The following is a 27972-nucleotide window of genomic DNA, read 5'->3' on the forward strand; positions in this document are numbered from 1 at the left end:
AATGATCTCCACCATCTTCATCACCATATCCTTCTTCATCATGACAATCATCATGTCCACCATCGTCATCATCAACACCTTTCTTTACATAGAGGAGGGTGGGGGTGTGGAACAAGCTGTCTAGCCATGTTGCTAAAGCCAATACTCACGTTCCTGTGGGATCTGCCCTAGGTCTCGGTGTGACACCATTCTCTCTGCTCGGCCATTCCTCTCTCGACTTGAGCGAGTTTCTCCAGGCGGTGCTGGGGAGGAGAAAACAGAGTTACTGTACCAGCCAGTCACACAAACACACATCATCATCATGGGCCAAGATGACCCTACATGACAGTGGCCTGTCGTCCTCGATCCAGAAGCAGTGTCCAGCCCTCAGCTATCCAGCTTCATGATCCCCAACATCCCTGTCGAGACCTGTTGAGGGGCCAGTTCTGCTAGACCAGGGGTCTCAAGCCCAATCACAATCCCTGGAGAGCCAGGTGCATCTCCAGGTTTTCTTTCCAAACAGGGCTAGCCACTTAAACAATTAATCTAATTATTTTCATAAGAAGATGTGGAAATAATGTGTTTAATAATATATTTTGATGTCTCTCACTGTTGAAGACTCAAAATATTCAAGGCATAGTTGGATATTTAAGGTCTGGATAAAGGTACAGTATTAGAATATTTTTTGTTTAATTAAAAAATTAGATCAACTTTGTAACCAAGACCTCTGGGCAGGAAACCAGATGATGCACCAGACCCTCTAGGAATGGAGTTTGAGACATGCTCACCCTCTCTCACACACAACCTCACACACACTCACCCTCTCACTACTACTACTACTACTACTACTACTACTACTACTAATAATAATAATAATAATAATAATAATAATAATGCAGACTTGCTTTTCTTGGGGTCTTGGGTCTGGCTCCTGTTTTGGCTGAGTCTCCTGTTACCTCCTTCCTGATCTGGGGATGTCAGACACAGTTGTGTTACAGACATAGGCTGGACTAGACTCACAAGCACACACACCCACAGACACATACTCCCACACACTAACACACACGCAGATGCACACACTGTCAGGTAGAGTCTTTCTCTTCTTCAAGAGAGGACAATAGAGCATGGCTACTGTGATGAGCTTTAATTTCAGGAGGAGGAAGAAGAGGAAGAATTACAATATGAAGAAGATCAACAGTGGACTCACAGCTCTCTGGGTCCGGGGCCTGACTCTCAAACTTGTCTTAAGTCTCTGGTGGGTTTGGACATCTTCTCTGTTCACCTCTGTTGACATCTGTGGACAGGACAGTTCAGTTAGACAAACAAGTTTGACCAGACTTCACTCTCACAGTCAATCAATCAATCAATTTTTTCTTATATTTTGCCTTTTAATCCAGAACATCAAAGCACTTTACAAAACATACCTGAAAAATAGAGTATAAATGTGTAATACTGTAGTTCCTGGAGTTAGTGCTTGGATAATCCAACTACCACTGTTGTTACTTCTGCTGCTACTACTATGACCATGACTACAAATTCTAATACTAATTCTGATATTAATACTACTACTGCTGTCATTACTAGTTATAGTGATAAAAACAGAGCACTCACAGCTCTCTGGACGTTGGTCTGGAATCTAGAAAGTGGTTCCACTCTCAGGCGACTCTGGACCTCAACACCTGTTGATGGGTCACTTCTGTCAGACACACGAGTGGAGCCCAAGCCCACCTACACACACACTCACACACACTGACAGATATACACCCACACAATCACACACATTATCACACTGACAGACACCCACCCACACATATTCACACACTCACAGACACACATTCACACACTGACAGACACACACACATACACTACACACACTCACAGACACACATTCACAGACACACACATAGACTACAAATACTTATAGACACACACCAACACACACACACAGACAAAAACACACACACTCAGAACTACAAATACAGTATAACTAACACTAACACAAATGCCACTAACATTAAAACAGTAACTCTATCGCTAAGAATTACACTATCATTATCACTGACACAAACTACTACTGAACTACTAATACTAATAATAACAGTAATGCTATCACTAAAACATGACTACTAGTGTAAATACTCTAACAGTAACTCTATAATTATAACTAATATTAACATGAATACTGGCATCAAAACTATCAGAAGCGCAATCACCATTAATACTGACATGAACACTAGCATTATTAAAGCTACCGATTGTACTCTCATTAATATTAAATATGAATACACTCGCATTAGTATTAGTCCGTGACGTCAAACCACTCTTTGTGACGAAGGCGAGACACCTAGCTGGGCACAGTGATGTGGCACGTGTCGCCGTGGTTACCATACTTATAATTTGTAAACAGTGGAAAAATGCATTTAAACTGTTACCTACACAAATTTATCAACTTGGAATATAATTTTCAAGCTCTAGAATACAATTTCTAAACAATAATTTGAATAATCATTCTTTAATTTGGGATTGAACATTATGAACACTAAACACACTATGTTATTTGATCGATACAGGGTGTATTGACTCTTTTCTAGATATTTAAAGAATTTAAAGAAAGAAAATAATCAGTACTCACCAATCGGTGAAGTTAATTGATGATTCTAAGGTTTTTTAGTTGAATTAATTGGTTGTCGATAGATAAGTGATCAAGATCTCTCCTCAGTGCGCTCCGCGCTCCTCCTGCGGTCTCGCTCTCTGATCCCGGCGCTCTGGCTGGTGTCTGTGACGTCACAGCGCTCTTTCTGACAGAGCAGAGCGCGTCTCCGCTGGAGGAGACTCCTGTCCAGAGACCGGGGGGCTTTTCTTACAGATATACTGTAACATCTCCAAAAGGAAAAACACCAGGCTGTGAAGAGAGGCGATTCATAACAGCTGGAGAAGGAGACCGACAAACCGAGGAATACAATTTATTAAACAAAAAAAAAATAGTTTACTTCACAGACTAATGCGTTGTAAAGCATACTCCGTTAGAGAAGAAGAGAAAGGGCACAAGTCCCTGTAATAAGCGCTTTTAAGGTTGAAGAGCATCTCCTGGTTTTATTTCCACTCGAGCTCTCAGTTCCTCAACCAGTTTGGTGATTTAATTAACTGTATAACTGTTATCAGACTCTGTTTAACTGTATATAAGACTCCGTGAGAGAGTGGCAATACTGCTGTTCATTAAATCAGTAAAAATAATAATAAGAGATAAACACATATTGCTCAATTTTCAGTAAACCACTTCTGACAGAGGGATGGAGGCTGACTTACAGTACAGACAATGAATCAGGGCAGTAATGCTGGAGGGCTGGAGGGCCTGGAAAGGGTTAATAGAAGCTTCTTGCTTCTGACCTGGAACAGAGCCCACAGCTGCCAGATGAGTGACCCCTGAGCCCTGTTCATGGAGAGGAGAACCAGGAGCTCTTCTCTGTCTCTAAGAGGCTGTGAGGAAGGAGAAAAGGGGGACATGTGACTTGAGTCCAGGCTGTTCTGTCTGATATTGTTCATGTAGCAGCACTGATTGTCTCAATGTGCTCTGGTTCTGGATTGTCAGGATAAAGAGAAGGATGGAGATGAGCTTCTGTGTGTTCAGTACGGAGGAGTTTGGTTAAAGTACTGAAGGACCCAGAGCTCTGTGTGTGAGTCTGAGCTGTGAATCTGACTGAGAGGAGATAAAGATTTTTTTATTATTCTGCCTCTGAGAAGTCTTTTCCTTTGCCAAGCAATGTTACATCCCCTTCAGATACTCTGCACAAACTGTCAGAGTGAGAGAAGAGGAGAGAGAGATGGACAGATAAGAGCACACACAGCGAGAGAGACAGGAAAGGGGAGAGAGAAGAGAAGGAGCAGGAAGACAGTGCAGGTGTTCAACCACACTGTGAGCACAGGAGACAGGAGGCTTTTCTCAGCTGCTGAGGAGCTCAGTGCTCATGGCCACTCAGGCTCAGAGGCTCTGGCAGCAGTCAGGTCTGAGAGCGTCTCCTCATACTGACACTGGAGCTCTGAGAGTCAGCCTCCATTCTGACAGGAACAGCCCCTCCTGTTCAGCCCTGAGAGACACCATGAGAGAGCTGTGTGGGGAGAGGACCTGTCACCCTGTAGAGCTCTGAACACTGGACTCTCCTGTGTCTCCCTGTGCAGCACTAGAGCTCTGAACACTGGGCTCCCCTGTGTCTCCCTGTGCAGCACTGGAGCTCTGAACACTGGGCTCCCTGTGTGTCTCCCTGTACAGCTCAGCTCTCAGCTGCCTCATCACACTGACACCCACAGCCTCACAGTACAACCTGGCTTCCTGTGCTGGAAGAGCTCGGAGGAGCAAAAACCACAGACTCACTGCAGAGCCTGATCTGTAGCTCCAGTGAAGCTCTGCCTTAAATCACCGCTGTATTAACAAGGACTGAACTTTTTTTTTCATAATTTTGTTGCTTTTTCAAATTTGAAACTGACTCCTGCTCTGTGGCTCCTGATGCTGCAGCTATTATGGTGAAGCTGTAACACAAGAACTCTGCTATATTGAACAGGAGAGTTTAAATACAGCACAACTGCTAATACTACTAGTGCTACCACAACTGCTGCTGCCACTGCTACTACTGCTACTACTAATATTTTACTGCTGCTCCTACTGCTGCTCCTACTACCTATAATAATAAGGAAGAGGATGTGAGCTGTGCCCTCACACTGTTCAGACTGGTGGTGTATCAGTGTATCAGTATCAGTTCAGCTCCACTGTGCTGTTAGAGAGTCTCAGTCATGCAGTCGGCTCCACACAGAGAGACACTGGGGCCACAGCTGGAGGGGTTGGAACATCTGTGTGGATTGTAGCTGAACAGAGACAGACACAGGGTCTGAGGGACTCAACTGGAAGAGCTGCTGTCCACCAGGCTCAGTACATAAGGGACAATCACTGCTGGGCTTTTCTTTCTTTTTCATTTAAATTATTGATCACAGTCACAGGACAGCCAGTTCTTATTCAGTCCACCTTGTCTCCGTATTCCTGTGCTGACCTGAGTGACCTCACTGCCACCTTGAGCACAGGCTCTCCTCACACTGCCCTTGACCATGACCAGAAGACATTAGTGTCTGGAGACACAACAACTCTGTGAGTCACTGCAGGACACCAGTCATCGGACACTGCCTGACACAGACAGCAAGACAGGACCATATTCAGGACACCAGTCACTGGACACTGCCTGACACAGACAGCAAGACAGGACCATATTCAGGACACCAGTCACTGGACACTGCCTTACACAGACAGAAAGACAGGACCACGTTCTAGACACTTCCTGATACAGACAGCAAGAATTACAGGACCATATATACATAATTGATTATCTTGATACTGATTTTCAATTATAATACTTGTCTAGAACTGCAAAGATTTTTTTTAGTTTAATATCTGATCTCTTCCTGCCCCTGGAGCACCTGCGGCCCTGCTGTCTGTATCTGTATCTGTGTTTCCTCCAGTGAGACACAGAGCTGCTCCTGTCTCTCCTCTCCTCCGCGCTGCTGGGAGTGTCTTCAGGGAGAGGAAACAGTGATGTGTCTCTGATATATATGGAGAAGACTGAAAGGGCCCTGTCTGATTGGCCGTCCCGCCTGTGTGAGAGGTTCCTGCTATCAGTCTGAAAAGGCAGTGCTGTGTGTGATTGGCGGGGTGGGGGGCTGTGTTGTTACTGGGGGTCTGGGGTGCGGAGCAGCAGCTCAGTTGCCCTGTGGGCTCAGGGGTGAAGACAGGGGTCTCAGCTGCGTTCTGTCCTGATGACAATGGAGAGCTGCCTGTCCATCTTCTCTCTCGCTGTCCTGGTGCTGCACAGCTCAGCCAGTAAGTGACCAGTCTTCTCCTGTACAGACAGACAGACAACAACTGGAATTAAATTAATTAGATTTTTTATGTAAATAGAGCAATTAAGTGGGTTGAACAATTTTTGAATTTTTATTTAACATTCAGCTTTGTGGGTATTCATCAAAAATATTATAACCGTATTTTATCTTGTTCTGTAAGTAAGGAAATATAATTAGTTGTGTCTAAATATAATTAGTTGCTTTTAATTTTTATTGGATTTTCTAAAAATATTCTTAAGATTTCTAAACATTATAAAATAATAATGTTATAGATGGATAGAGCAGAAGCTGGCCATTATCACCCTCTATTGATAATTTGTGAAAACATGGAGTGTATAAAATCTTTAAAAAGTTATTTAACTTACTCGTTACTGTAATAATAAACTTTATATATAAGTGACAATTTGAGTGATATGCTGTGACATGTGAAAAAGTCTTCCTTTACTCGAAAACAAAAAAAGTGTGAGCAATAAAAATGTTTCTAGAATAATATCATATTATACAGGATGATTCAGAAATACCCTGGGTTGTTTATTGTTTTATTGTGTTCAATTCTGACTCCTCTGTATTGTCTTATTACAGACTGGTGCATTAATAGAGATACACATGTTTTTAAATAGTGAAATAGTGAAATAGTGAATTATTATTCACTATCAACTTCGTAAAGCCAGTCCTGTAACCCTGTCTGTAGATGGCTCTGTACTTGAGCTCCAATCAAAATTGAAAAACCTTGGGGTTATATTCGATTCTGGCTTAACATTCGACCCACATGTACAGCATACTGTCAAAACATATTTTTTTCACCTTAGAAATATCGCAAGACTACGCCCTATGCTATCATTAACTGTGGCTGAAAAGCTGATCAACATATTTGTATTCTCTCGAATTGACTACTGCAATGCTCTGCTCCCTGGGGTATCTAAATCTACTCTGAACAAGCTGCAGTATGTCCAAAATTCAGCAGCCAGAATCCTGACCAGATCTAGTGCAAGTGTTCACATTACTCCTATCCTGGAGTCCTTGCACTGGCTTCCGGTCAAATTCCACGTAGACTTTAAAATCCTCATGCTCACCTACAAGGCTTTACATGGCTTGGCACCTCAATACCTGTCTGAACTTTTATCGCCCTACTCCCCACCTCGCAACCTCCGCTCTTCAAATTCTGCCCTCCTTACTGTCCCCCAAGCCCGTCTACATTGTATGGGCGACAGGGCCTTCTCCTGCTATGCCCCCAAGCTCTGGAACTCCTTGCCCAAGGATATTAGAGAGTCACCTTCTCTAAACTCCTTCAAATCCAGACTCAAAACCCTCCTTTTCAGAAAAGCCTTTACTTAACTGCTTCCATTCTTCACCCCTCTGCTCTTCTTAATACCATCTTCCACGGTCTCCTCTATTGTTATTGTTGTATTGTTGTAATTATAATTGTGTCCTGTCTTGTGAAATTTTCTTATTTATTGTTGTAGTCTTCTTATTTATTGTTATTGTCATCCTGTAAAGCGCTTTGAGAAGCCACCTTTAAAGGCGCTATATAAAATAAAGTTTATTATTATTATTATTATTATTATTGTGACTGATATTAAATTATTACAGACTGATGTATTAATAGATATACAGTTAATGTGTTATTACCACCTAAAGTGTTTATGCTAGAGAATTAAGACTGGAGTTTTAATGCTGCCATTATATCTTTGGTGTATTCAGACAGTCCAGGTTTCTATCGTTAAGCTGTGTGATATTCAGTTGCTGTGAAAACAAGTAGTACCTCTAGGTGTTATAAGAATATGTGTTCCAATATGATAGGAAGTTATGAATGTGAATTCTTCATTTTAAAAACATACAATTACATTTTGAAAATGTAAAACCTTTTCAGTCATAGGACAATTAGCTCTTGTATTTTTATATTTATGTGAAAATAAAATTTGTATACTGTATGTATAACCTGGTTCATAAAGACCAGGTCTGCTTGTTTTCACATTGAAAAGTACAGGCTGATAAAAGTTACATTCATTATTGGTTTATAAGCTATAAAATGAAAAATATTAACAAAATTGTGGAAATTCTTAGTATTGTAGGTATATTATTATTAACTGGGGTCTCATCAGAAACTGAGGTGTAACATTAATAATTTAACAACTACAAGACATTGTGGCATTACAGGAAAAATTAAAAAATGGTAGTTGTGTTTTGTGTTTATACAGGATTTGTCTATTATTTAACAGCTAAATAATTTAATTTGTGTTTTTAGGTTAGTTATCTAATGACAGGGTTTTTTTGTAAATTGTGAAGTTTTAATAAGAATGCTTTATTGTTTTTGACTACATTCGAAATCTGAAATTATTATCAAATGCAATTATATAAGTATGAGTAATACAAATTAAATATTTAATTACATGTTATCATACAAATGCAATATTTAAAAATTAATTCGTAATCACAGGACTCAAGTTTAGATTTTTGAGCAATTGCTCAGGACAACATCATAATAAATGTATCTGTGCCTATATGTTAAACCTGTCTGGTATTTTTGAAAAAAGTTGTTCTTTAATATAATTTAATCTGATGATCATGTGTTAAGTTTAGGTAAAGGCTAGAAAATCATTGTCAACAATTCATATACAGACAATGGGAATATACACCTCACACACATTTCAGCACAACATGTGAAGTACCTGTCAGCCTCTGACCACTGTAGTGACCACAGGTCCCAGTAACACAGAAACACTGGTCCCAGGACTTGGAAGCCACAGAGTTAGTACAGTGTCCAGTACAGTGACCACAGTCTCCTGGAACCCAGGACCAGCCATCTGAGGTTCTACAGTCATTACAGCCACTGCCCGCCGTAGTGACCACAGCATGCAGAAGCGCTTTTCTGTTTAATTTAAAACTCAGCTTTATGGATATTCCTTAAAATTATAATTGATTTTATTCTGGTGCTAAAAATAAGGAAAAATAATAAACATTTTGCAGTATTAACAAGAATTTCACCTCGACAATTAATCATAATATTAATTCAGCTTATATGTTTTTTAAACTATTTTCTATTAATGCTGTATTAATAGTTTTATATGCAGTTATACACTATTACACACAACACAGACTAAGGATAATGTTTTTTAAGTACTAACATATAATTATTATAACTATTAATATTGTAGATATTTAGCAACCTTATCAAAAATGTTGTACAACTTGACAATCCCTTATCTATTACCATAATAATAAAATACAAAATTTTGGCTGTAATTTGGGTCATGTGCTAGGACTTGTGGAAATTTTCCCATTTGCAAACAAAAAGGAATACAAATGTTTTAACAATAATACAACGTCTTCAAAGTATTTACCAGGGGTTGTTTATTTCATTGTGCTCAATTCTGCCTTCTCTAACAGGTATAATAACAGACTAGTGTATTAACGGAGATCAGTGTGTTTTTAAACACTGTTGTATAGATCGGACTGATATTTTATTTTACACACTGATTAATTAATATGTTTTATTAAAGTAATTAACTGATGTGTTATTAAACACTGGAGTATTTTTAGACTAATATTTTAACTGAGATAAGTGTGTTATTAAATACTAGAGTATTATTGAGACTCCAGTATTATTACTATTGACACATTTTGTATTTACTGTATTATTAAAGTAACATTAATAATAATAACATTATGACATTATGAAAATATTATTAAAAAATAGAGTATTTTGAGAGAAGGTGACAATTTTAGTGCAAAGAACTATTACAGACAGGTGATCAGAGATAAAAGTATATTTAAGGCACGTTTCCGATTAACAAATAATATTAGTAACTATTGCAGGTGAATGTGCTGATACAAATAAGAGTACTGAAGGTAAATGTATTAAAATATTTTTGATCCATGGTTATTTTTGAGAATGATTACAGTAGTTTTAGATACTATGGTAATTATATTACAGAAGGATCTAACATTGTAACACGATTGAGGACAAGACATATAGTTGTGTTTATTTGTCATAACAGTCACATTCAGGTGGTAGGTATTTCTATTGCAGTGTGTTGTAGTTTTCTGACCTGAATCCATACTGGGTGCTTTTAGACAACAATGTCCAGTTTCAGTAACAACACAGGAGTCCTGAGGCAAATCTTGTAGTTTTTTCAACTTTAAACAAAAGTTTGGGATCTGTTCAGACTGGAGTTTTATTTGAGAAATGTGTCTATTATGTTGGAAGAAATGTGTATTTGAAATGTGTATTTTGAAGAGAGAAAGGTTTAATTATTTTTCCATGTTTATTCTGCATTTGACTGATACTTCACAGCTAAATGAATTGTTGTTTGTAAATCTTAGATAACTAATGATAGGGATAATTTTTCTTACATTATGGAATTAAAAAAAAAAGAGTAATAAAAACAACCTGTGCACTGTGATTCTAGAATATATTATTAAGTGCAACTATAATTCAATCTGTGAATTATGTACTAAGATCTTGAGAGGTAAAAGCTAAAACACATTGTTCACATATTTATCATGTAAGAATAGCAAAAAATATATGAATAAAAAGTAGTACTTAAATGAATTGTAGCATATAGTGTGTAATGGAAAAAATTATTTCACACTCCAAACTGAAGGTGATTGAAAATTTAATCAAAAAGAACAAATCTAGTTACTGTAAATGTGCTCTGGACAGTAAGTATACACACTTCACGTACAGACTGGGCTGGGACTGACTCACGTCAACAGTAACATTCTCTCGAGCTTTCACCCTGTCGTTCAGACTGGGTCAGGACGTCTTTCATTTAAACCTTCAGTCTTTCATTCAGGATCCCAGTCACACTGATCACCTCTTTATTTGAAACTGTTCAGAGCACCGAATCTCCATCATTAGAGCTAAACCTTGTGAACCTAGCGATCGCATTCCTCTCATAGTCAAGTTTATCACTCGGTTATTTTAATTTCTCACTACTCCTGCTCTTCGATCCTGAAATATTTTCTCTGTTTTAATTCTTTCCTTTTCCTCGCTGACTCTCCAGCCTTTCTTTTCTTTATTTCAGCTGGGAGACGGGTGTCCCTCTTTATTGTTTCTTTCTGCTCACCTTTTTCATTCAGCCCAGCAGCCTGCATTCGATCTGTTACTCCCTGATCATTCAAACTCTGAAGGAGCTCAAAGTCCCGCGCCTGGGTTTCAATTATATCTCCTGCTGCAGATTTTCCATCTTTCTGCAGCATTACACTTCACATATTTCAGCACAAGTTGTGAAGCATCCATCTATTAAGAAAATATTTTTATTGATTCTGTTTTGGATTTTATAACTTATTTTCAAAGTAGACCATTAAAAAGACATCTCAGTGTTTAAATCAGTGTCTGATACAGACGTGTGGTCAGTGTGCACTGCTAAGTACATGTGGGGCCTGAGACCCAGATACACCAGATACACCAAACCTGGTTTCAGTCATTCAGCCTTCTGACACCACAGCCACTGTCCACTGTACTGACCACAGCTTCCAGAAACCCAGAACACCGTCAGTACAGTCAATGTCCACTATACTGACCACAGCTCCCAGAAACACAGGAATATCGTCATTACAGTCACTGTTCACTGTACTGACCACAGCTCCCAGAAACCAAGGAACACAGTCATTACAGCCACTGTCCACTGTACTGACCACAGCTTCCAGAAACACAGGAAGACCATCATTACAGCCACTGACCACTATACAGACCACATTTTCTAGAAACACAGGAACACAGTCATTACAACCACTGTCCACTTTACTGACCACAGCTTCTAGAAACACAGGAAGACCATCATTACAGCCACTGACCACTATACAGACCACATTTTCTAGAAACACAGGAACACAGTCATTACAACCACTGTCCACTCTACTGACCACAGCTTTTAGAAACACATGAGCACAGTCTTTACAGCCACTGTCCACTGTAGTAACCATAGCAGAACAGCCCTCTGCAGTCACACAGTGATATGGACAGATAGATATATAACAGGATCTGGACACAGGTGTGTGGAGGGAGAGGTGAGATGGCTGCTGGTGGACTTCCTGTCACTCCACTGTCTCTTGTTCCCCATGGGAGAGACTAGCAATCCAATCAAACAGGTAAAACAAAATAAAAATTCCAGGTGTATTTCTAAAATGTCTTAGTATAAAAATATCCTGTAGACATGGTGATAAGTCTTGTTTCTCTCTCTCTGCAGGCAGTGCTGATGTGAGGCTGGTGAAAGGTGCCAGTCCCTGTGAGGGGACAGTGGAGGTGTATCATGGTAGAGAGTGGGGGACAGTGTATAGTAATAACTGGGATCTCAATGATGCTGCAGTGGTGTGCAGACAGCTGGGCTGTGGATCTGCTGTTTCAGCACCAGGAAGAGCTCACTTCGGACCAGGGTCTGGATCAGTCCTGATGAGTGGGGTTTCCTGCACAGGGTCAGAGGCTGCGCTGAGGGACTGTCGAAAACGTGGAGTGAAACAGTATGGCTACTCTCATGCCTATGATGCTGGAGTGAGGTGTTCAGGTAAGAGACAGAGACTCTCTCCAGTCTCCAGCTTGAGGACAATGAAAACTCCTCCACTGATCTAGAGTCCATCATCATGATCAATTAAATTAAAATTAAATTAATTAAAGTCTAGTATTGATAATATGATGATAATAATAATAATTCAAAGCAATATACGTTATAAACATAATATATTTAATTTGATTGGTGTGTCTTGTTTCTGTGTTTCCTCTGTGTTTATGCAGTCTCACTGAGCCTGTAGCTCATCCTCTGTCTCCAGGCACTTCAGTGTTGTTCAGTTTAAACAGGCAGGCTGTGCTCAGTGAGTCTGTATCTACTTCACTTTGTCTTTACTGTTTTAGCACTGGTGAAGTGACAATCTGCTGTGGTTCCACTGTGCTGTTGGGTGAAATGCCTTTTCATTTTCAGGTGTTTTAATGGTATTTTGGTGTCAGTGTCAGTGGATCTGGTCAGTCTCAGGTGTGTTTAAATGGTATGTTGGTGTCAGTGTCAGTGGATCTGGTCAGTCTCAGGTGTGTTTAAATGGTATGTTGGTGTCAGTGTCAGTGGATCTGGTCAGTCTCAGGTGTGTTTAAATGGTATGTTGGTGTCAGTGTCAGTGGATCTGGTCAGTCTCAGGTGTGTTTAAATGGTATGTTGGTGTCAGTGTCAGTGGATCTGGTCAGTCTCAGGTGTGTTTAAATGGTATGTTGGTGTCAGTGTCAGTGGATCTGGTCAGTCTCAGGTGTGTTTTAATGGTATGTTGGTGTCAGTGTCAGTGGATCTGGTCAGTCTCAAGTGTGTTTTAATGGTATTTTGGTGTCAGTGTCAGTGGATCTGGTCAGTCTCAGGTGTGTTTAAATGGTATTTTGGTGTCAGTGGATCTGGTCAGTCTCAGGTGTGTTTTAATGGTATGTTGGTGTCAGTGTCAGTGGATCTGGTCAGTCTCAGGTGTGTTTTAATGCTATGTTGGTGTCAGTGTCGATGGATCTGGTCAGTCTCAAGTGTGTTTTAATGGTATTTTGGTGTCAGTGTCAGTGGATCTGGTCAGTCTCAGGTGTGTTTAAATGGTATTTTGGTGTCAGTGGATCTGGTCAGTCTCAGGTGTGTTTTAATGGTATGCTGGTGTCAGTATCAGCGGATCTGGTCAGTTTCAGGTGTGTTTAAATGGTATGTTGGTGTCAGTGGATCTGGTCAGTCTCAGGTGTGTTTTAATGGTATGTTGGTGTCAGTGTCAGTGGATCTGGTCAGTCTCAGGTGTGTTTTAATGGTATGTTGGTGTCAGTGTCAGTGGATCTGGTCAGTCTCAGGTGTGTTTAAATGGTATGTTGGTGTCAGTGTCAGTGGATCTGGTCAGTCTCAGGTGTGTTTTAATGGTATTTTTGTGTCAGTGTCAGTGGTTCTGGTCAGTTTCAGGTGTGATTTAATGGTATGTTGGTGTCAGTGTCAGTGGATCTGGACAGTCTCAGGTGTGTTTTAATGGTATGTTGGTGTCAGTGTCAGTGGATCTGGACAGTCTCAGGTGTGTTTTAATGGTCCTGTGGGGCTCAGTGCTGTAGTGGAGTTCAGCTGCACTACCAGCTGTCCAAAGGGCTGATCCTTGGTGGTGGAGTGACTCTCGGTCTGATTCTGATGAGCCCAGAATTTAAGAATCCAAGAAACCAATGCAGCTTTGGATATAAATAGAGAAGAAACAGTTCTCTTGGCTCATTTATGTAAATTAATGATTTCAGGTTTGATATTTCAGACTAGACCTCTAACATCTAAACTGCTCTGCCATATTTTGACTTCTTTAAGGCACTGGTGGTCATGTATTTTCTTGTGATGCACTGTAGCCTGTAACGATCCCTGACTCCCGGCAACAGAGGAGGCAGAAGAAGGCGTAGCCTTACTTCATCAGTCTACCTATCAGTTTACTTATTCACCACTACACCCCCGTCTCATCCTGTACTTAAAAACCTGTCTGTTCCTACCTCCTGGCTCAGTATTGGTTTTCCTTTCGAGCTTCCTAGTTGCACTACTCCTTCTTCTGCTTTGTGTCTTTCTTGGTTTGCGGATTACGATTTTTCCCCCTTTGACACCGGTTTTTCGGATCACGGCTTGGCTTCGGTACTCACTCTCTGTTTTGAATCTTTGGCTTCCCCTGGACTCCCGGATTGCTCTATTGTCTACGGTTTTGGATCACGGTTTTGCTTAGCTAACTCGTTCCCTTTTTGGATCTCTGGCTTCCCCTGGACTCTCAGCTCGTTTCTTCGACTACGGCTTTCTTCGGATCACGGCTAGGCTTTATCAGCTCCTGCAAGTGGGTTCATTCACTGGTTTCGGTTTCTCTTACCGAATCCCTAACATAGCCAGGAGCTGACTGCTAGACCCAGCTGTGTGTACGTGGAGCTGAACTCCAACGTCATTCTCTGAGATCTGCTTTCATGTGGAGAAGCACAACCCTGGATGTGTCCAGAGCGTCTGTCAGTGCCCAGGTCAGACAGTCCTGCTCCAGCAGTGCCAGGCTGTGACAGTCCTGGTCTTGTCCAGACTGTCTGTCAGTGCCCAGGTCAGACAGTCCTGCTCCAGCAGTGCCAGGCTGTGACAGTCCTGGTCTTGTCCAGAGTGTGTGTCAGTGCCCAGATCAGACAGTCCTGCTCCAGCAGTGCCAGGCTGTGACAGTCCTGGTCTTGTCCAGAGTGTGTGTCAGTGCCCAGGTCAGACAGTCCTGCTCCAGCAGTGCCAGGCTGTGACAGTCCTGGTCTTGTCCAGAGTGTCTGTCAGTGCCCAGGTCAGACAGTCCTGCTCCAGCAGTGCCAGGCTGTGACAGTCCTGGTCTTGCCCAGAGTGTGTGTCAGTGCCCAGGTCAGACAGTCCTGCTCCAGCAGTGCCAGGCTGTGACAGTCCTGGTCTTGTCCAGAGTGTCTGTCAGTGCCCAGGTCTGACTGTCCTGTTCCAGCAGTGTCAGGCTGTGACGGTCCTGGTCTTGCCCAGAGTGTGTGTCAGTGCCCAGGTCTGACTGTCCTGTTCCAGCAGTGTCAGGCTGTGACAGTCCTGTTCTTGTCCTAAGTTTCTGTCAGTGCCCAGGTCAGACAGTCCTGCTCTAGTAATGCCAGGCTGTGACAGTGCTGGTCTTGTCCAGAGTGTCTGTCAGAGCCCAGGTCAGACAGTCCTGCTCCACCAGTGCCAGGCTGTGACAGTGCTGGTCTTGTCCAGAGTGTCTGTCAGAGCCCAGGTCAGACAGTCCTGCTCCACCAGTGCCAGGCTGTGACAGTCCTGGTCTTGTCCTGAGTGTCTGTCAGTGCCCAGGCCAGGCTGTGACAGTCCTGGTCTTGTCTAGAGTGTGTTTCAGTGCCCAGGTCAGACAGTCCCTGCTCCAGTCTCTGAACTGTGTGAAACCTGGAGGGAGAGACGTGCTGTTTGAGAATCTACTGTTCTAATGTTTTTATTTGTTCCATGGGTGGTTCTCTTTTTCAGCAGTTCAGTATTATCTATGGAAATGCCGAGCAGCAGGACTTATAATAATAGTTTAAATGCTTAATTTGTTGGATCTGGAGCTGAGTCTCATATGGTCAAGACACCAGTCTGAATGCTGACCTGTGTCTCAGCTGATTCTGGGAAATGTTTGACAGATTTTCAATGGACTCCTCAGCAGTATCTATGGCCCTGGTGATGACAAAGAGAAAGACTTAATAATCCTGCACTCAGACACACCTACACCAGTCATTCTGTGTGTACTAGTCTCTTTCATTTCTTACTCAAGAGCTGTAATAAGACCCCTGTGACAGAGTGGGTTTTCGGGCTGCCTTTTCGCCCAGTGGAGGGTTGATACTTCTAGTAGAAGCAGAGAGCTGACACACAGTGTATGAGATGTGTTTCTTCTTGTCCTCAAGTTTGAACTAATAGCGAGAGACTCTTGGGCACTGATCGTGAAGTAATACAGATGTCTGCTGTCTTGCAGCTGATGCTGGGGTTCTGAGGCAAACACAAGGGGAATCACGTGAGACTGTTTTATAGGGTTCTCTAATGAGGACCCAGGTGATACTAATTCCCATTTTCATGCAAAAACTGGTTAGAGAGGGAACAGCTGGAGTGCCCTCTAGTAGTGTGCAGTACAAGGACTTTTCATACTGTCACACCCCACACTGCAGTTTTAAGATTAAACACTTAACCTTTTGTACAGAAAACAAAAAAACAAAATAACACTGTAAACCAAAGATTATTGGTTTATATAATAGTAATAACTGTTTCTGCTGGAGGGAACTTGAGAGATCTGTCAAACTCTCAACACCCTGGCAGCATCATATCCAAGGAAAGGGAACAGACTGATTTGATCATTTAACAAGATATTTTTGTATTTTTTACTGGACGTTTTCTTTTTTATTGGACAGCCTGCGGGACTCAGGAGTATGGACATTTTTAAGTTTAATTTAATGCAGCTCTTCTAGAAGCAGGTCAATTGGATTCACTTGGGTAGATTTAAACCCAGCAATGTACCCCAGACCTGACAGTTTTATGAGCTACCACATCCCAAGAGCTACAGAATACAGGCTTTGTACAACTTGTACACAATATCTGATGATTTTAATTGTTGCTAAAGCTTCATATCTCAAGGTACAGTAGATCTGGGCATGAGGCTTCAGTTTCTCTGACTGCTGTTGAGACCCCAGGAGCTGCACCTACTGTCTGTCTAGATCTCAGTCCTGCTTCATTCTCTCTCAAGATCTCAGGTCTGTACAGAGTCCAGTCCAACTCTCTGACTGTCCTTCTGCACCCCCTCCTGGATGAGAGGGTGCTGTGACTATGTAAAATTATCTAAAATTAAAAAAGTTTTTGTAAGTAATTTAATGGTTTATGTCTCTGAGCATTTAGAAATGTTACAGAAACTTTCAGACTGAATAAAAAATATGTTTTCAAGCTGTTTTAAGTTTAGAATTAAAATATTTAATACAGAAGATCTACACATAGTTATCTCTTTAATTTACTGTATCATGTTACGCACACTGTTAATGTGCTTTAATACTGCTACAATTTGTCAAATGCTTTGTGTATACATCTGTCACATGTCTGATCAAGTCTATTGTACTGGACGTAGATGTATGTGTCCCTTACTGTAAATCTAGACTGAGATTACAACTAGCAGGCATCACTGTCACGCCAGAGCAGAATGAGACACATCAAACACACAGAGGGTTCACTCTGGTGTTTTTAATGAAGTAAATACTAGAAAGGAAACTAATAAGAACCTTAGTTTATATTTTGCGCCCTTGTGAAGATTAAGTGTTAATGTCTCTTCAGGTACAGGAGTGCGGTTAGCAGGGGGCAGGAGTCTCTGCTCTGGCAGAGTCGAAGTTCTGCGAGGGACGTCCTGGGGTACGATCTGTGAGGCCGACTTTGACATGAAGGACGCGGAGGTCGTCTGTCGCCAGCTAGACTGCGGATTTCCAGCAGTGCTGCTGAGAGGGGCTCATTTCGGAGAGGGGCAGGGGCTGATCAGGACAGAGGAGATCCAGTGTCGGGGAAATGAGACCAGAATCCATGACTGTCCCACCTCAACCAGGGAACATCAGAGCTGCACTCACAGCAATGACATCAGCCTGGTCTGTACTGGTGAGAGCACTGCTGTCTATACTGATCCCCACCTATGTAAATACTTCAGTATCTCACTCTGGGCAGTGTGGGCTAATTAGTTCTCTTCATCATAGCTTTGCCCACTAACCTTTGAGAGCATTGTCTGTTCTACAGTGACATCATCTTTTTTAATTAAATACCTAAAGACAAAATGGCAAAAGTCATTAGTGTGTATGTCCTTGCTTTTTTGAAGGTATATAGTCATTTTAAGAAATTTAAATTTGCACCTGTTTTATTTGTTTGTCTTTTGCGCTTCGGGCCACCGTATATTGCACCCCAAACTAATATCTTTGGATCAGTCAGCGAGCTGCAGCAGGAAGTGGCCTTGTGGTCATGTGACTTCCACATTGCTTGATTCATCTTTGTTTGTCACAGTGTGACAGATAATTACTCTTGTGTACTGAAGTTAAATATTCAATAAGTATGTGTAACTATGAGAAGTTATTGTACAATGAACACACTGTTAAAATCAACCATTATAACACTGCATTCTTACAGTACAGCTCCTGATTCCAATGTCTTTTGTATAAACAGAAGAGGGTGTTCTTACTATACAGCTCCTGACTCCTCGGTCGTTTATATAAAGACTATAGTGATGTTAATGCCGCACAGCTCCTGAGTCATCAGTCCTTTGTATAAAGTCTAGAGTGGTGTTAATGTTCTACTGACTCACCTGTCCTGTCTGCAGACTACAGTGGCTACAGGCTGGTGGGCGGTCCTGACTCCTGTTCTGGCCGGGTGGAGCTGCAGTACCGCGGTGAAGACAGGACAGTGTGTGACCAGTACTGGGACCTGAGAGATGCCACTGTTCTCTGCCAGCAGCTGGGCTGTGGGGAAGCTGTAGCAGTTCCAGGACAGGCCTGGTTTGGACAAGGCAGTGGATCAAGAGGGGTTGATGTGTTTGAGTGCTGGGGCAATGAGACTCATCTCACCTGGTGCGCTGTCTCTTCATGGGGCAGAGCTGCTTGCTCTCATGGGCAGGATGCTGGAGTCATTTGTTCTAGTAAGAATCAACACATATTTATATTTTCAGAATTAATTAAAGCTTCGAAAAAAGATCAGCAGGAGGTCAAATCCAAATCTCTCCCTGTTACTAATGAAGCAGCCAAATCCATTTACATCCAAGTCAGCTACACCAGTCCAACAGTTCTCTGAAAGCAGTCCTCTTACTGGAATCACCAAGCCTCCCTTCCTTTTCAAACTGTCCTGACTTCCAGCACAACCATGGTCACCTCTCACCCAGACCTTTATTCCCATAATCCTCTCTCATTTCCACAGAGGTTCAGCACAACTTCTCAAGACCTCAAGACCACCCTTCATTCCATCATTTCCTCCATCCTTATCTGCTTTCTCTTTTCCTACCATTACCCACCTCTTCATGCTGTTCTACAGGAGCCTGCCCTGCAGCTAATTCCAGCTCCACCCTCCTTGTGTTATCAGACACCAAGTCAGTCCACATTCACATTCTTCATTCATAGCCCTGCAGTTTGTGCACCATCTAGTGTCCCAGTCACCTGCTGAGGTGCTGAGAATCCCTCCATCCCCTTACACGTGGGCTCAACTGACCTGCCCAGCACTGGCACATCCTCTTCAACCATGAGGAAGCTGCTGCACGAATGCAGCTGAAGTGAAGGAAGGGAAACTAAAAAAGATGTGGAGAGTTGTGGGCAGCCAGCCAGAATTTACACTGAACAGAGAGGAAGTGTGAGATTATAATAATAATAATAATAAACTTTATTTTATATAGCGCCTTTAAAGGTGGCTTCTCAAAGCGCTTTACAGGATGACAATAACAATAAATAAGAAGACTACAACAATAAATAAGAAAATTTCACAAGACAGGACACAATTATAATTACAGCAATACAACAATAACAATAGAGGAGACCGTGGAAGATGGTATTAAGAAGAGCAGAGGGGTGAAGAATGGAACCAGTTAAGTAAAGGCTTTTCTGAAAAGGAGGGTTTTGAGTCTGGATTTGAAGGAGTTTAGAGAAGGTGACTCTCTAATATCCTTGGGCAAGGAGTTCCAGAGCTTGGGGGCATAGCAGGAGAAGGCCCTGTCGCCCATACAATGTAGACGGATGTCTTGCCAAATGTCTGAAACCATTTTGAAAATTATTAGGAATATGTTTATGACAATATGTTCTGATTTAATAAACTGGGGTGTGTCATGCTAATTTTATATGAAAAAAAATGTTGTTCCTGATAACCCTTCTGTTTTATGATTCTGATGTGTGAATGACAGTAAACATGATGATTCATTTTTACAGATTCCTCCCTGTCAACTCTAGACGGTGGAGTCCGGCTGTCAGGAGGAGAGAGTCACTGTGATGGCCAGGTGGAGGTTCACTACAACAGCACCTGGGGGAGACTCCTCCAGCACTCCTGGGGCTACAGAGAGGCCTCTGTGGTCTGCAGACAGCTGGGCTGTGGCTCTGTGGTGCAAATATACCACTCCCCTGTGTATGAGACAGGCGACAGTGCTGTGTGTCTGACAGGTATTCAGTGCTCTGTAGTACAAGTCTATAACTCCTCTCTGTATGGGACAGTGACAGTGCCGTGTGTCTGACAGGTATTCAGTGCTCTGTAGTACAAGTCTATAACTCCTCTCTGTATGGGACAGTGACAGTGCACTGTGTCTGACAGGTATTCAGTGCTCTGTAGTACAAGTCTAGAACTCCTCTGTGTACGGGACAGTGACAGTGCCGTGTGTCTGACAGGTATTCAGTGCTCTGTAGTACAAGTCTATAACTCCTCTGTGTACGGGACAGTGACAGTGCCGTGTGTCTGACAGGTATTCAGTGCTCTGTAGTACAAGTCTATAACTCCTCTGTGTATGGGACAGTGACAGTGCTGTGTGACAGGTATTCAGTGCTCTGTAATACAAGTCTATAACTCCTCTGTGTATGGGACAGTGACAGTGCTGTGTGTCTGACAGGTATTCAGTGCTTTGTAGTAATAATAATAATAATTGATTAGACTTATATAGCACTTTTCTGGACACTCCATTCAAAGCGCTTTACAGGTAATGGGGACTCCCTTCCACCACCACCAATGTGCAGCTCCACCTGGATGATGCGAGGGCAGCCATAGTGCGCCAGAACACTCACCCCACAGCAGCTATCAGTGGGGAGGAGAGCAGAGTAATGAAGCCAATTCATAGTGGGGGATTATTAGGAGGCCATGACTGGTAAGGGCCAATGGGAAATTTGCCCAGGACACCAGGGTTACACCCCTACTCTTTTCGAGAGACGCCCTGGGATTTTTAATGACCACAGAGAGTCAGGACCTCGGTTTTACGTCTCATCCACAGGACGGGACCAGTTTACAGTATAGTGTCCCCGTCACTATACTGGGGCATTAAGACCCACATGGACTGCAGGGTGAGCGCCCCCTGCTGGCCCCACTTACACCTTTTCCAGCAGCAACCTTAGTTTTTCCCAGGAGGTCTCCCATCTAGGTACTGACCAGGCTCACACCTGCTTAGCTTCAGTGGGTTGCCTGTTGTTGAGTTGCAGGGTGATATGGCTGCTGGCTAGTACAAGTCTATAACTCCTCTCTGTATGGGACAGTGACAGTGCTGTGTGTCTGACAGGTATTCAGTGTTCTGGGGATGAGTCTCACCTGGTGAACTGCAGTTCTCCACAGACAGTCAACTGCAACACTGGACAGGATGTTGCCCTGCTCTGCTCAGGTAGGAGCCATTCAAATATTTTTTTTTTATTTTTAAAATATGCACATTGATATGTAGGACATAAAACACAAACCCTAAAATATTTGTCACAGAATTTAACAACTGGACCTGTGAACAACAGTTAACATATTGTATGAAGTAATATTTGTTTTTATTTTAAGTCCATTAATATGGACTGGTAATAAACCAGGGATAAATGTTTGACATTTTGAGTATAATTGTAGAAGAGATTCCATATATTGTTCAATCCAGTCATCCCATTCTGTAGAGATACAGTGTTTAGTCATCAGGTTAATGCACTGCTGACAACAGATGTGAGGCCTGTAATTCAAATTCATTAAGATCTCCTTTCTTGCAGTTGTGAGCAACAGAGATGAAAACTGAGAATATTTGCGTGACAAGTCAATAGATTAATTAAAACAGATGGGAACAATGAAAGCTTACAGCCTAAAGAAAATAAACATTTTATCTATTTCTTTTTTTGAAAAAGAATGATTGATGAGCAATACCGGAAGGTATGGATGTAGATGCACTTACTACATCATGAGCAGAGTATTGAAAAGTACTGGTTCATTAGGTCCATAAGAAACCTTTTTAGTTGTATTACTGATATGTAATGTTTTAAATGGAATGATCTGGACTTCTATGGATATGACAGGAAAGTAACTATTAAAACATTCAGATTCCTAACAACTGTATTGGAGAGAGAGTCTCAGGTTGTCACAGAATCCAGGGGCAATTTCTGGCTGGAAGGATCTTAAGCATCTTGGGGTGCAATATCTTGCTTAGTATAGACAACAGAGGTCTGGTTCAGATTTGAATTGAAGCTTATCCTTTGGGTATTACTGTAGTCTGAATCATCAGATTTCTTCTGTCTTACTGTGTGTACTCACTAAAAAGAAGTATGCATAACACATTTCATTTTTCTTTCTTCAGAATTATTTTATTATTATATTATAATATTATTAATTTCATGTTGTGGCACTCTGAGAAAGCTGAGAATGTAGGCCTGGTCCTGTGACTCTACTACCTTGGATAGAAATTTGAGACAGATTGAAAAATATTTAAAAAATCATCTGCATATTTTTTTATGGAGACACAACCTGGAATGTTTTTTTACCTTCCAAAAATATATGAAAAAAAACTCCATGATCTCCTCCAAAACGCATTCACCTACTGACTTCCGCGCCAGTTCACTGTTTCCAGGCCATATATATTTTGTCTCCTGATGAGACCCACCTGCGTAGACCCACCCTTCCTCTGGCCCTCTTACACTACTATATTTCTATTCTAAACCTCCATCACAAACTAGGAGAGAATGTCTTCAGCCTGAGGATTGCACAATATTGAAAACCAGGATCTTCTTAAATTACAAGACTGAGAGCTCTCTTAAACAAGGTTCACATTATTTAACTCCAGTTCTTTTTATCTGACATGCTTATTCTCTCTTCCTTCCTCCTGTTACCTCTCTCTACTCTGTCTTTTCTTATATTTCATCCGGTGAATTTCGACTCATGACAATTCTAATGACGAGGTAGAGTAAACCAAAAGATTCCCTTTGTTCTTCTGTGCTTACTAGTCCTGCATCTTTCTAAACTACTATATTTTACACTCTTAACTTTTTTTTCTAATAACCTAATGTTAGCTTTAATGGCACCACACCAGCCACAATGATATATGTCTCTATATCACTGGGTATTGTCTCTCCTAGCCCAGCGCTCCCTCAGGCTGGTTGGGGCAGGAGATGATTGTGCTGGGAGGTTGGAGGTTTATCACAATGGCTCCTGGGGGACAGTCTGCGATGACTCCTGGGACCTGGCAGACTCTCAGGTGGTGTGCAGGCAGCTCCAGTGTGGGACGGCCCTCAGTGCCCCAGTGCCAGCCTCCTTCAGCCAGGGAACTGGTCCCATCTGGCTGGACGAGGTGGCCTGTCTGGGGAACGAGTCGTCTCTGTGGGAGTGTCCCTCAGCAAGGTGGGGACAGCATGACTGTGGACACAAGGAGGATGTGAGAATCCTGTGCTCAGGTAAGCGAGCTAAAAAAAATAATCCATATTCTCGAATTCCACATTGTGGATATGGTTTGCATTTAGAGTGTTTAAATATATCTTATTGAGAAAAATTCAATTCAGTACAATTCAGTTTTATTTGTATTTTTACAACGGACATTGTCACAATGCAGCTTTACAGATTTACGGGCCTGAACCCCGAGTGAGCAAGCCTAAGGCGACAGTGGCAAGGAAAAACTCCTCTAGACTATAGTAGGAAGAAACCTTGAGCGGAACCAAGGCTCGAAAGGGGGAGCCTATCTGTCACGCCCAGTACACCTAGAGGGCACTCTACTTCTGTCCTCTTCCTAGTTCCCTGTGATTATTCATGTCTTTCTGGTGTGTCTTGTTGTGTAGCCTATTTACTTCTTGCTTCTGCTCTGCTCCTCGCTCAGCATTGAGGTTCGGATGTCCTGAGACCCACCTAGCTCCAGGTCACTCCTGTTCATGGCCTGAGGGCATAGGTTTCTATACGGCATTTCCTGAACAGCTGAGCCCGTCCTGCTGCTACGCATAGGGTCTATTTTCGCTCCCCTGCCATTCCACGGTTCGTCCCTTCCAACATCCGTGACACTATCCTCCTCTGGCCGGCACCGAGTTAATTAAAATGAACAGATATGAAAGTCATCTATATTATATTACATGGTGGAAAAGCAGACTGGTATTTTTAGTTCAGTAATGTATGGTAAAGTCCAGCAATGTCCAGAATGTTCAGTAGTTTCCTTTGGTTGAAATTTCTCTGGGAAGTTGAGTTCAACAGGTAGAAGGAGCTGGATTCTGGGCCTGGGCTTCCTAACAGTCCACCTCAGATTGGATGGATAGAAAAGAAATAAAGTGAATGATAATGAAAGCAGAAATTGGTAGGTTGCATGGCTTGCTTTTCCTAAATATATATCGGAAGACTAGACTAAACAAATATGTTTTTAACTCAGTTAACTCATTTTAACAATGTTTAACTCAACATTGGGAGTGCGTCTTAATTCCACACATCTGGGGGGAGGCGATTCCATAATTGGGGAGCTCTATAAGAAATTGCTCTGTTGCCAGCTGTGACTTTTTTAATTCCAGGAACAACTAGGTAACCTGCTCCTTGTGATTGAAGTGTATGAGAGGGATTATAAGGGACTAAAAGATCACCCAAATGTTTTGGGCCAAGATCACCCAAAGCTTTGTAAAAAGAGACTAAGATATAGTTACAATACAGCTGGGAATGCACATATTAAAAACCCCAGCAAAAATAAAAAAAAAGAAATAAAGAAACTCTAGCACTGAACGTAAATTCCCCTCCACTAGTGAATGGGGATATATTTATCTCAGTCCTCCAGTAAGATCTAGGATCCAATCTTCAAACTTCTCACATCAATTGTCTTTCATGATTTTCTGCCTCAAATGTTTCATTTTGATTTGTTCCAAAAATGGCTTCCAGTCAGATCCTGATGACCCACACGGTGTTAAATGTCACCCTGAGCCTCGTTTTCTCCATTCATAGTGCAGCACCACTCACCCTGAGCCACATATTCTACTTTCATGCCTCAGTCTTTTAGTTGTGCTGCTGCTAAATAGCCAAGCTGATCAGAATGACGTTTTGGATCAGAACCTGATCATGTAATGGGATTTTAAAGCTCTGTGTGATGCACTGTCCAGATTCTGAATTAACAGAACCACACACTCCTGTCACCTTCATGTCAGCTGTGTTATTGTACAGCTGTCCTTGTTTCATTACGTGAGTCAGTTATAACTGGATTAGTACAGGAAATGAGACTGGTTGCTGTTCACATTGTTTGCTTGTTGTTTCTTTCCAGTTCAGAACTAAACGTTGGGCTGTCTTGTCAGGGTTTGTTTCCTTTGACTTTCCCTGCTGTCTTGACAGATCACACTCTCCTGAGACTGTCTGCAGGCTGTTCAGGACAGGCAGAGGTTTACTACAATGGCACCTGGGGCAGTGTGTGTCAGAACGGCATGACTGACTCCACAGCTGCAGTGATCTGTAAACAGCTGGGCTGTGGAGACAAGGGCACCATCAGTGAGATAAACTCCAGGCTGAGCCCTGATCCCAGATGGCTGGACTTTGTCTCCTGTCGCAAACACGACTCCACCCTGTGGCAGTGTCCCTCCTTCCCCTGGGGTCAGAATGACTGCACAGACCGAGAAGTGGCTGACATCACCTGCTCAGGTACAGAGGGAAGAGTAATGCTCTGTAAATTAGTGTTTTGTTTAGAACAGACAAAAGCTTTAAACTGAATTCTTAGTAATTTATATCCAAACATGTATAAAATTAAATAATTATTATTAATCTTTGAAGGTCCTAGAAAAGAAGCTGACAGAAGTACTCCAGCCCCTCAGGAAGAGCAGCCTCAGCAGCACTGCCCAGGTGAGTTCAGTGTGTAAAACAGTCAGAGACACTGCAGCCCTGAGCTGAGGAACAGTAACCATACAGCTCTCTTCTAGAGCCACTCAATACCTCACTAATCTCTACTACAGTCACTGAGCTGAAGACACTCGGTAACCTTTCTGTTGTCTTTCAGTCCCACTGGCTCTGCGCCTGGGTGGAGGCACTAACTGCTCTGGGCGGGTGGAGCTGCGGTATGAGGGCACCTGGGGGACAGTCTGTGACGACTCCTGGGACCTGCAGGATGCCCAGGTGGTCTGCAGACAGCTGGGCTGTGGGGATGCAGTGAGTGCAGCAATAGAGGCCTCATTCGGACCAGGGATTGGCACCATCTGGCTGGACGAGGTGAACTGCACAGGCAGTGAGCTTCACCTGTGGGACTGCTGTCACTCTGGACTGAATCAGAGCGACTGTCGACACAAGGAGGATGCAGGGGTTACCTGTACAGGTGAGGAGAGTCTTAGAACTGTAGATGAACAAGGTAGCAGATCAATGGAGAAGTTAGACTGATGTTACCCATACTCTATCACTGCTTAATAGCTAACTGAACCAACTAAGATCATCAGTCACAAGATTGGGATGTTTTGTAGCCCTGTGTATGTGAACAACACTAGGCTTTAATTCCGAACAAGACACCATTCATCCAGCAATCCTAGATTTGACCTCAAGGACCAAATGTAACGATTTTCTTTTTAAGACCACTGTGGATTCAACCTGCTGTAAAACCAAAGGCAAAATAATGACAGTTCTCCTATCTCTTTTACAGGTTTGTCAGAGACAACAGCCAGTCCAGCAACAGCTACAGGTGAACAGAAATCTTCCTTGTCATTGATAACTCCTGTCTTTCTGTCTCTTCAGATTCCCAGTGTAGCTGTAGTGTCTCCTCTCCTCCTTGAGTGTGAAGATCAGTGTCTCTTCAGATTCCCAGTGTTGTTGTAGTGTCTCCTCTCCTCTCTCAGAGTGAAGATCAGTGTTTTCAGATTTCCAGTGTAGATCTTGTGCTAGTGTCCTCTCTTTCCTCACTGATTTAGTGACAGTCCTGATGGGTTAGATTGGGAATCCTTAACTATTCTTCATTGATGTTGGGTTCACCCTGAAGCCATGATAGCCACATATCGGAACAGGAGGAGAACAGGACATGTGTCGAAGTGTATATGAGCCCAAGAGCACCTCTCCTGATCCCTGTTCATCCATTGTCTCCCCCTCTCTCAGGCAGAACCAGGACAACAACCCAGACACAGCCACTGGGAGGCCTGTTTGCCTCGCCCCTGGTCCTCCTGCTGCTGGGGGCTCTGCTCTTCGTGGTGCTGGCCCTGTTAGTGGGGCAGCTGATCCAGAACAGGAATCTGAGGAAAGGTAGGGAGGGAACTCTCCATCCACATAGTGACCTCTAGTGGTCATTTCTGTCACTCACATGGAGTTGATATTTATATAATTACCTTTTCCTCACACAGCCCTATCTAAAGGAGCACTTGCCCCCTATCATGATGCCGTTTACGAGGAAATAGAGTACAAACTGGCCAGAGAGGGAACCTACAGCGCCCCCAGGAGAGGTGAGTGGAGAGAGTCTTCAGGAGTGATTAGTCTCCATCTTCTGAGGAAGATCTGAGGACTTAACACTTGTAGAAAATCTCACCATACTGGTTTTAAAATCTGTAGAGTTTTATTTCTCAACTGCTGTCAAAGTAAGTGAAGAAAAGCATCATAAACTCTGTGTTTCTGTTGACAACCTGGCTTCTCTCCCAGTAAGAGACAGTGCTGACTGACTGTAGGATTTTTTTTTCTCAACTGGTGTCAAAGTAACTGACACCACAGTTCACAGTTCCTGATCTGCCTTAAACACACAAACTCTGAGATACTGTTCACACCCTGGCTTCTT

At 42.5% G+C, this 27972-nt stretch overlaps 1 protein-coding gene and 1 long non-coding RNA gene across 2 annotated transcripts; one reads left to right on the forward strand and one right to left on the reverse strand.

The window, feature by feature from the left end:
- Positions 1 to 884: 884 nt before the first annotated feature.
- On the reverse strand, positions 885 to 2960 carry LOC148637960 (uncharacterized). Its single transcript, XR_015931131.1, has 4 exons — positions 2612 to 2960; positions 1591 to 1658; positions 1187 to 1273; positions 885 to 947 (listed from the first exon to the last, which is right to left on the reverse strand). It is a non-coding gene; the product is annotated as an uncharacterized LOC148637960 (long non-coding RNA).
- A 2821-nt stretch (positions 2961 to 5781) lies between these two features.
- LOC148637961 (scavenger receptor cysteine-rich type 1 protein M130-like) lies at positions 5782 to 25517 on the forward strand. Its single transcript, XM_088623416.1, has 8 exons — positions 5782 to 5839; positions 12051 to 12116; positions 17628 to 17939; positions 18649 to 18963; positions 20234 to 20461; positions 21559 to 21657; positions 23369 to 23683; positions 25507 to 25517. Exons 1-8 carry the CDS (start codon positions 5782 to 5784, stop codon positions 25515 to 25517), a joined length of 1404 nt encoding a protein of 467 aa, XP_088479542.1.
- Positions 25518 to 27972: the final 2455 nt, after the last annotated feature.

This window comes from Lepisosteus platostomus, unplaced genomic scaffold, assembly GCF_059453375.1.
Source record: "Lepisosteus platostomus isolate fLepPlt1 unplaced genomic scaffold, fLepPlt1.hap1 Scaffold_103_H1, whole genome shotgun sequence".
Taxonomy (NCBI): Eukaryota; Metazoa; Chordata; class Actinopteri; order Semionotiformes; family Lepisosteidae; genus Lepisosteus; species Lepisosteus platostomus.

Coding starts and splice junctions, on each gene's coding strand:
- LOC148637961 (XM_088623416.1), top strand. CDS start 5,782: ATGGAGAGCTGCCTGTCCATCTTCTCTCTCGCTGTCCTGGTGCTGCAC. Junction 12,117..17,627: donor GACAGTGGAGGTGTATCATG/GTAGAGAGTGGG, acceptor ATGTCTCTTCAG/GTACAGGAGTGCGGTTAGCA. Junction 20,462..21,558: donor CAGTGCTGTGTGTCTGACAG/GTATTCAGTGCT, acceptor TGTGTCTGACAG/GTATTCAGTGTTCTGGGGAT.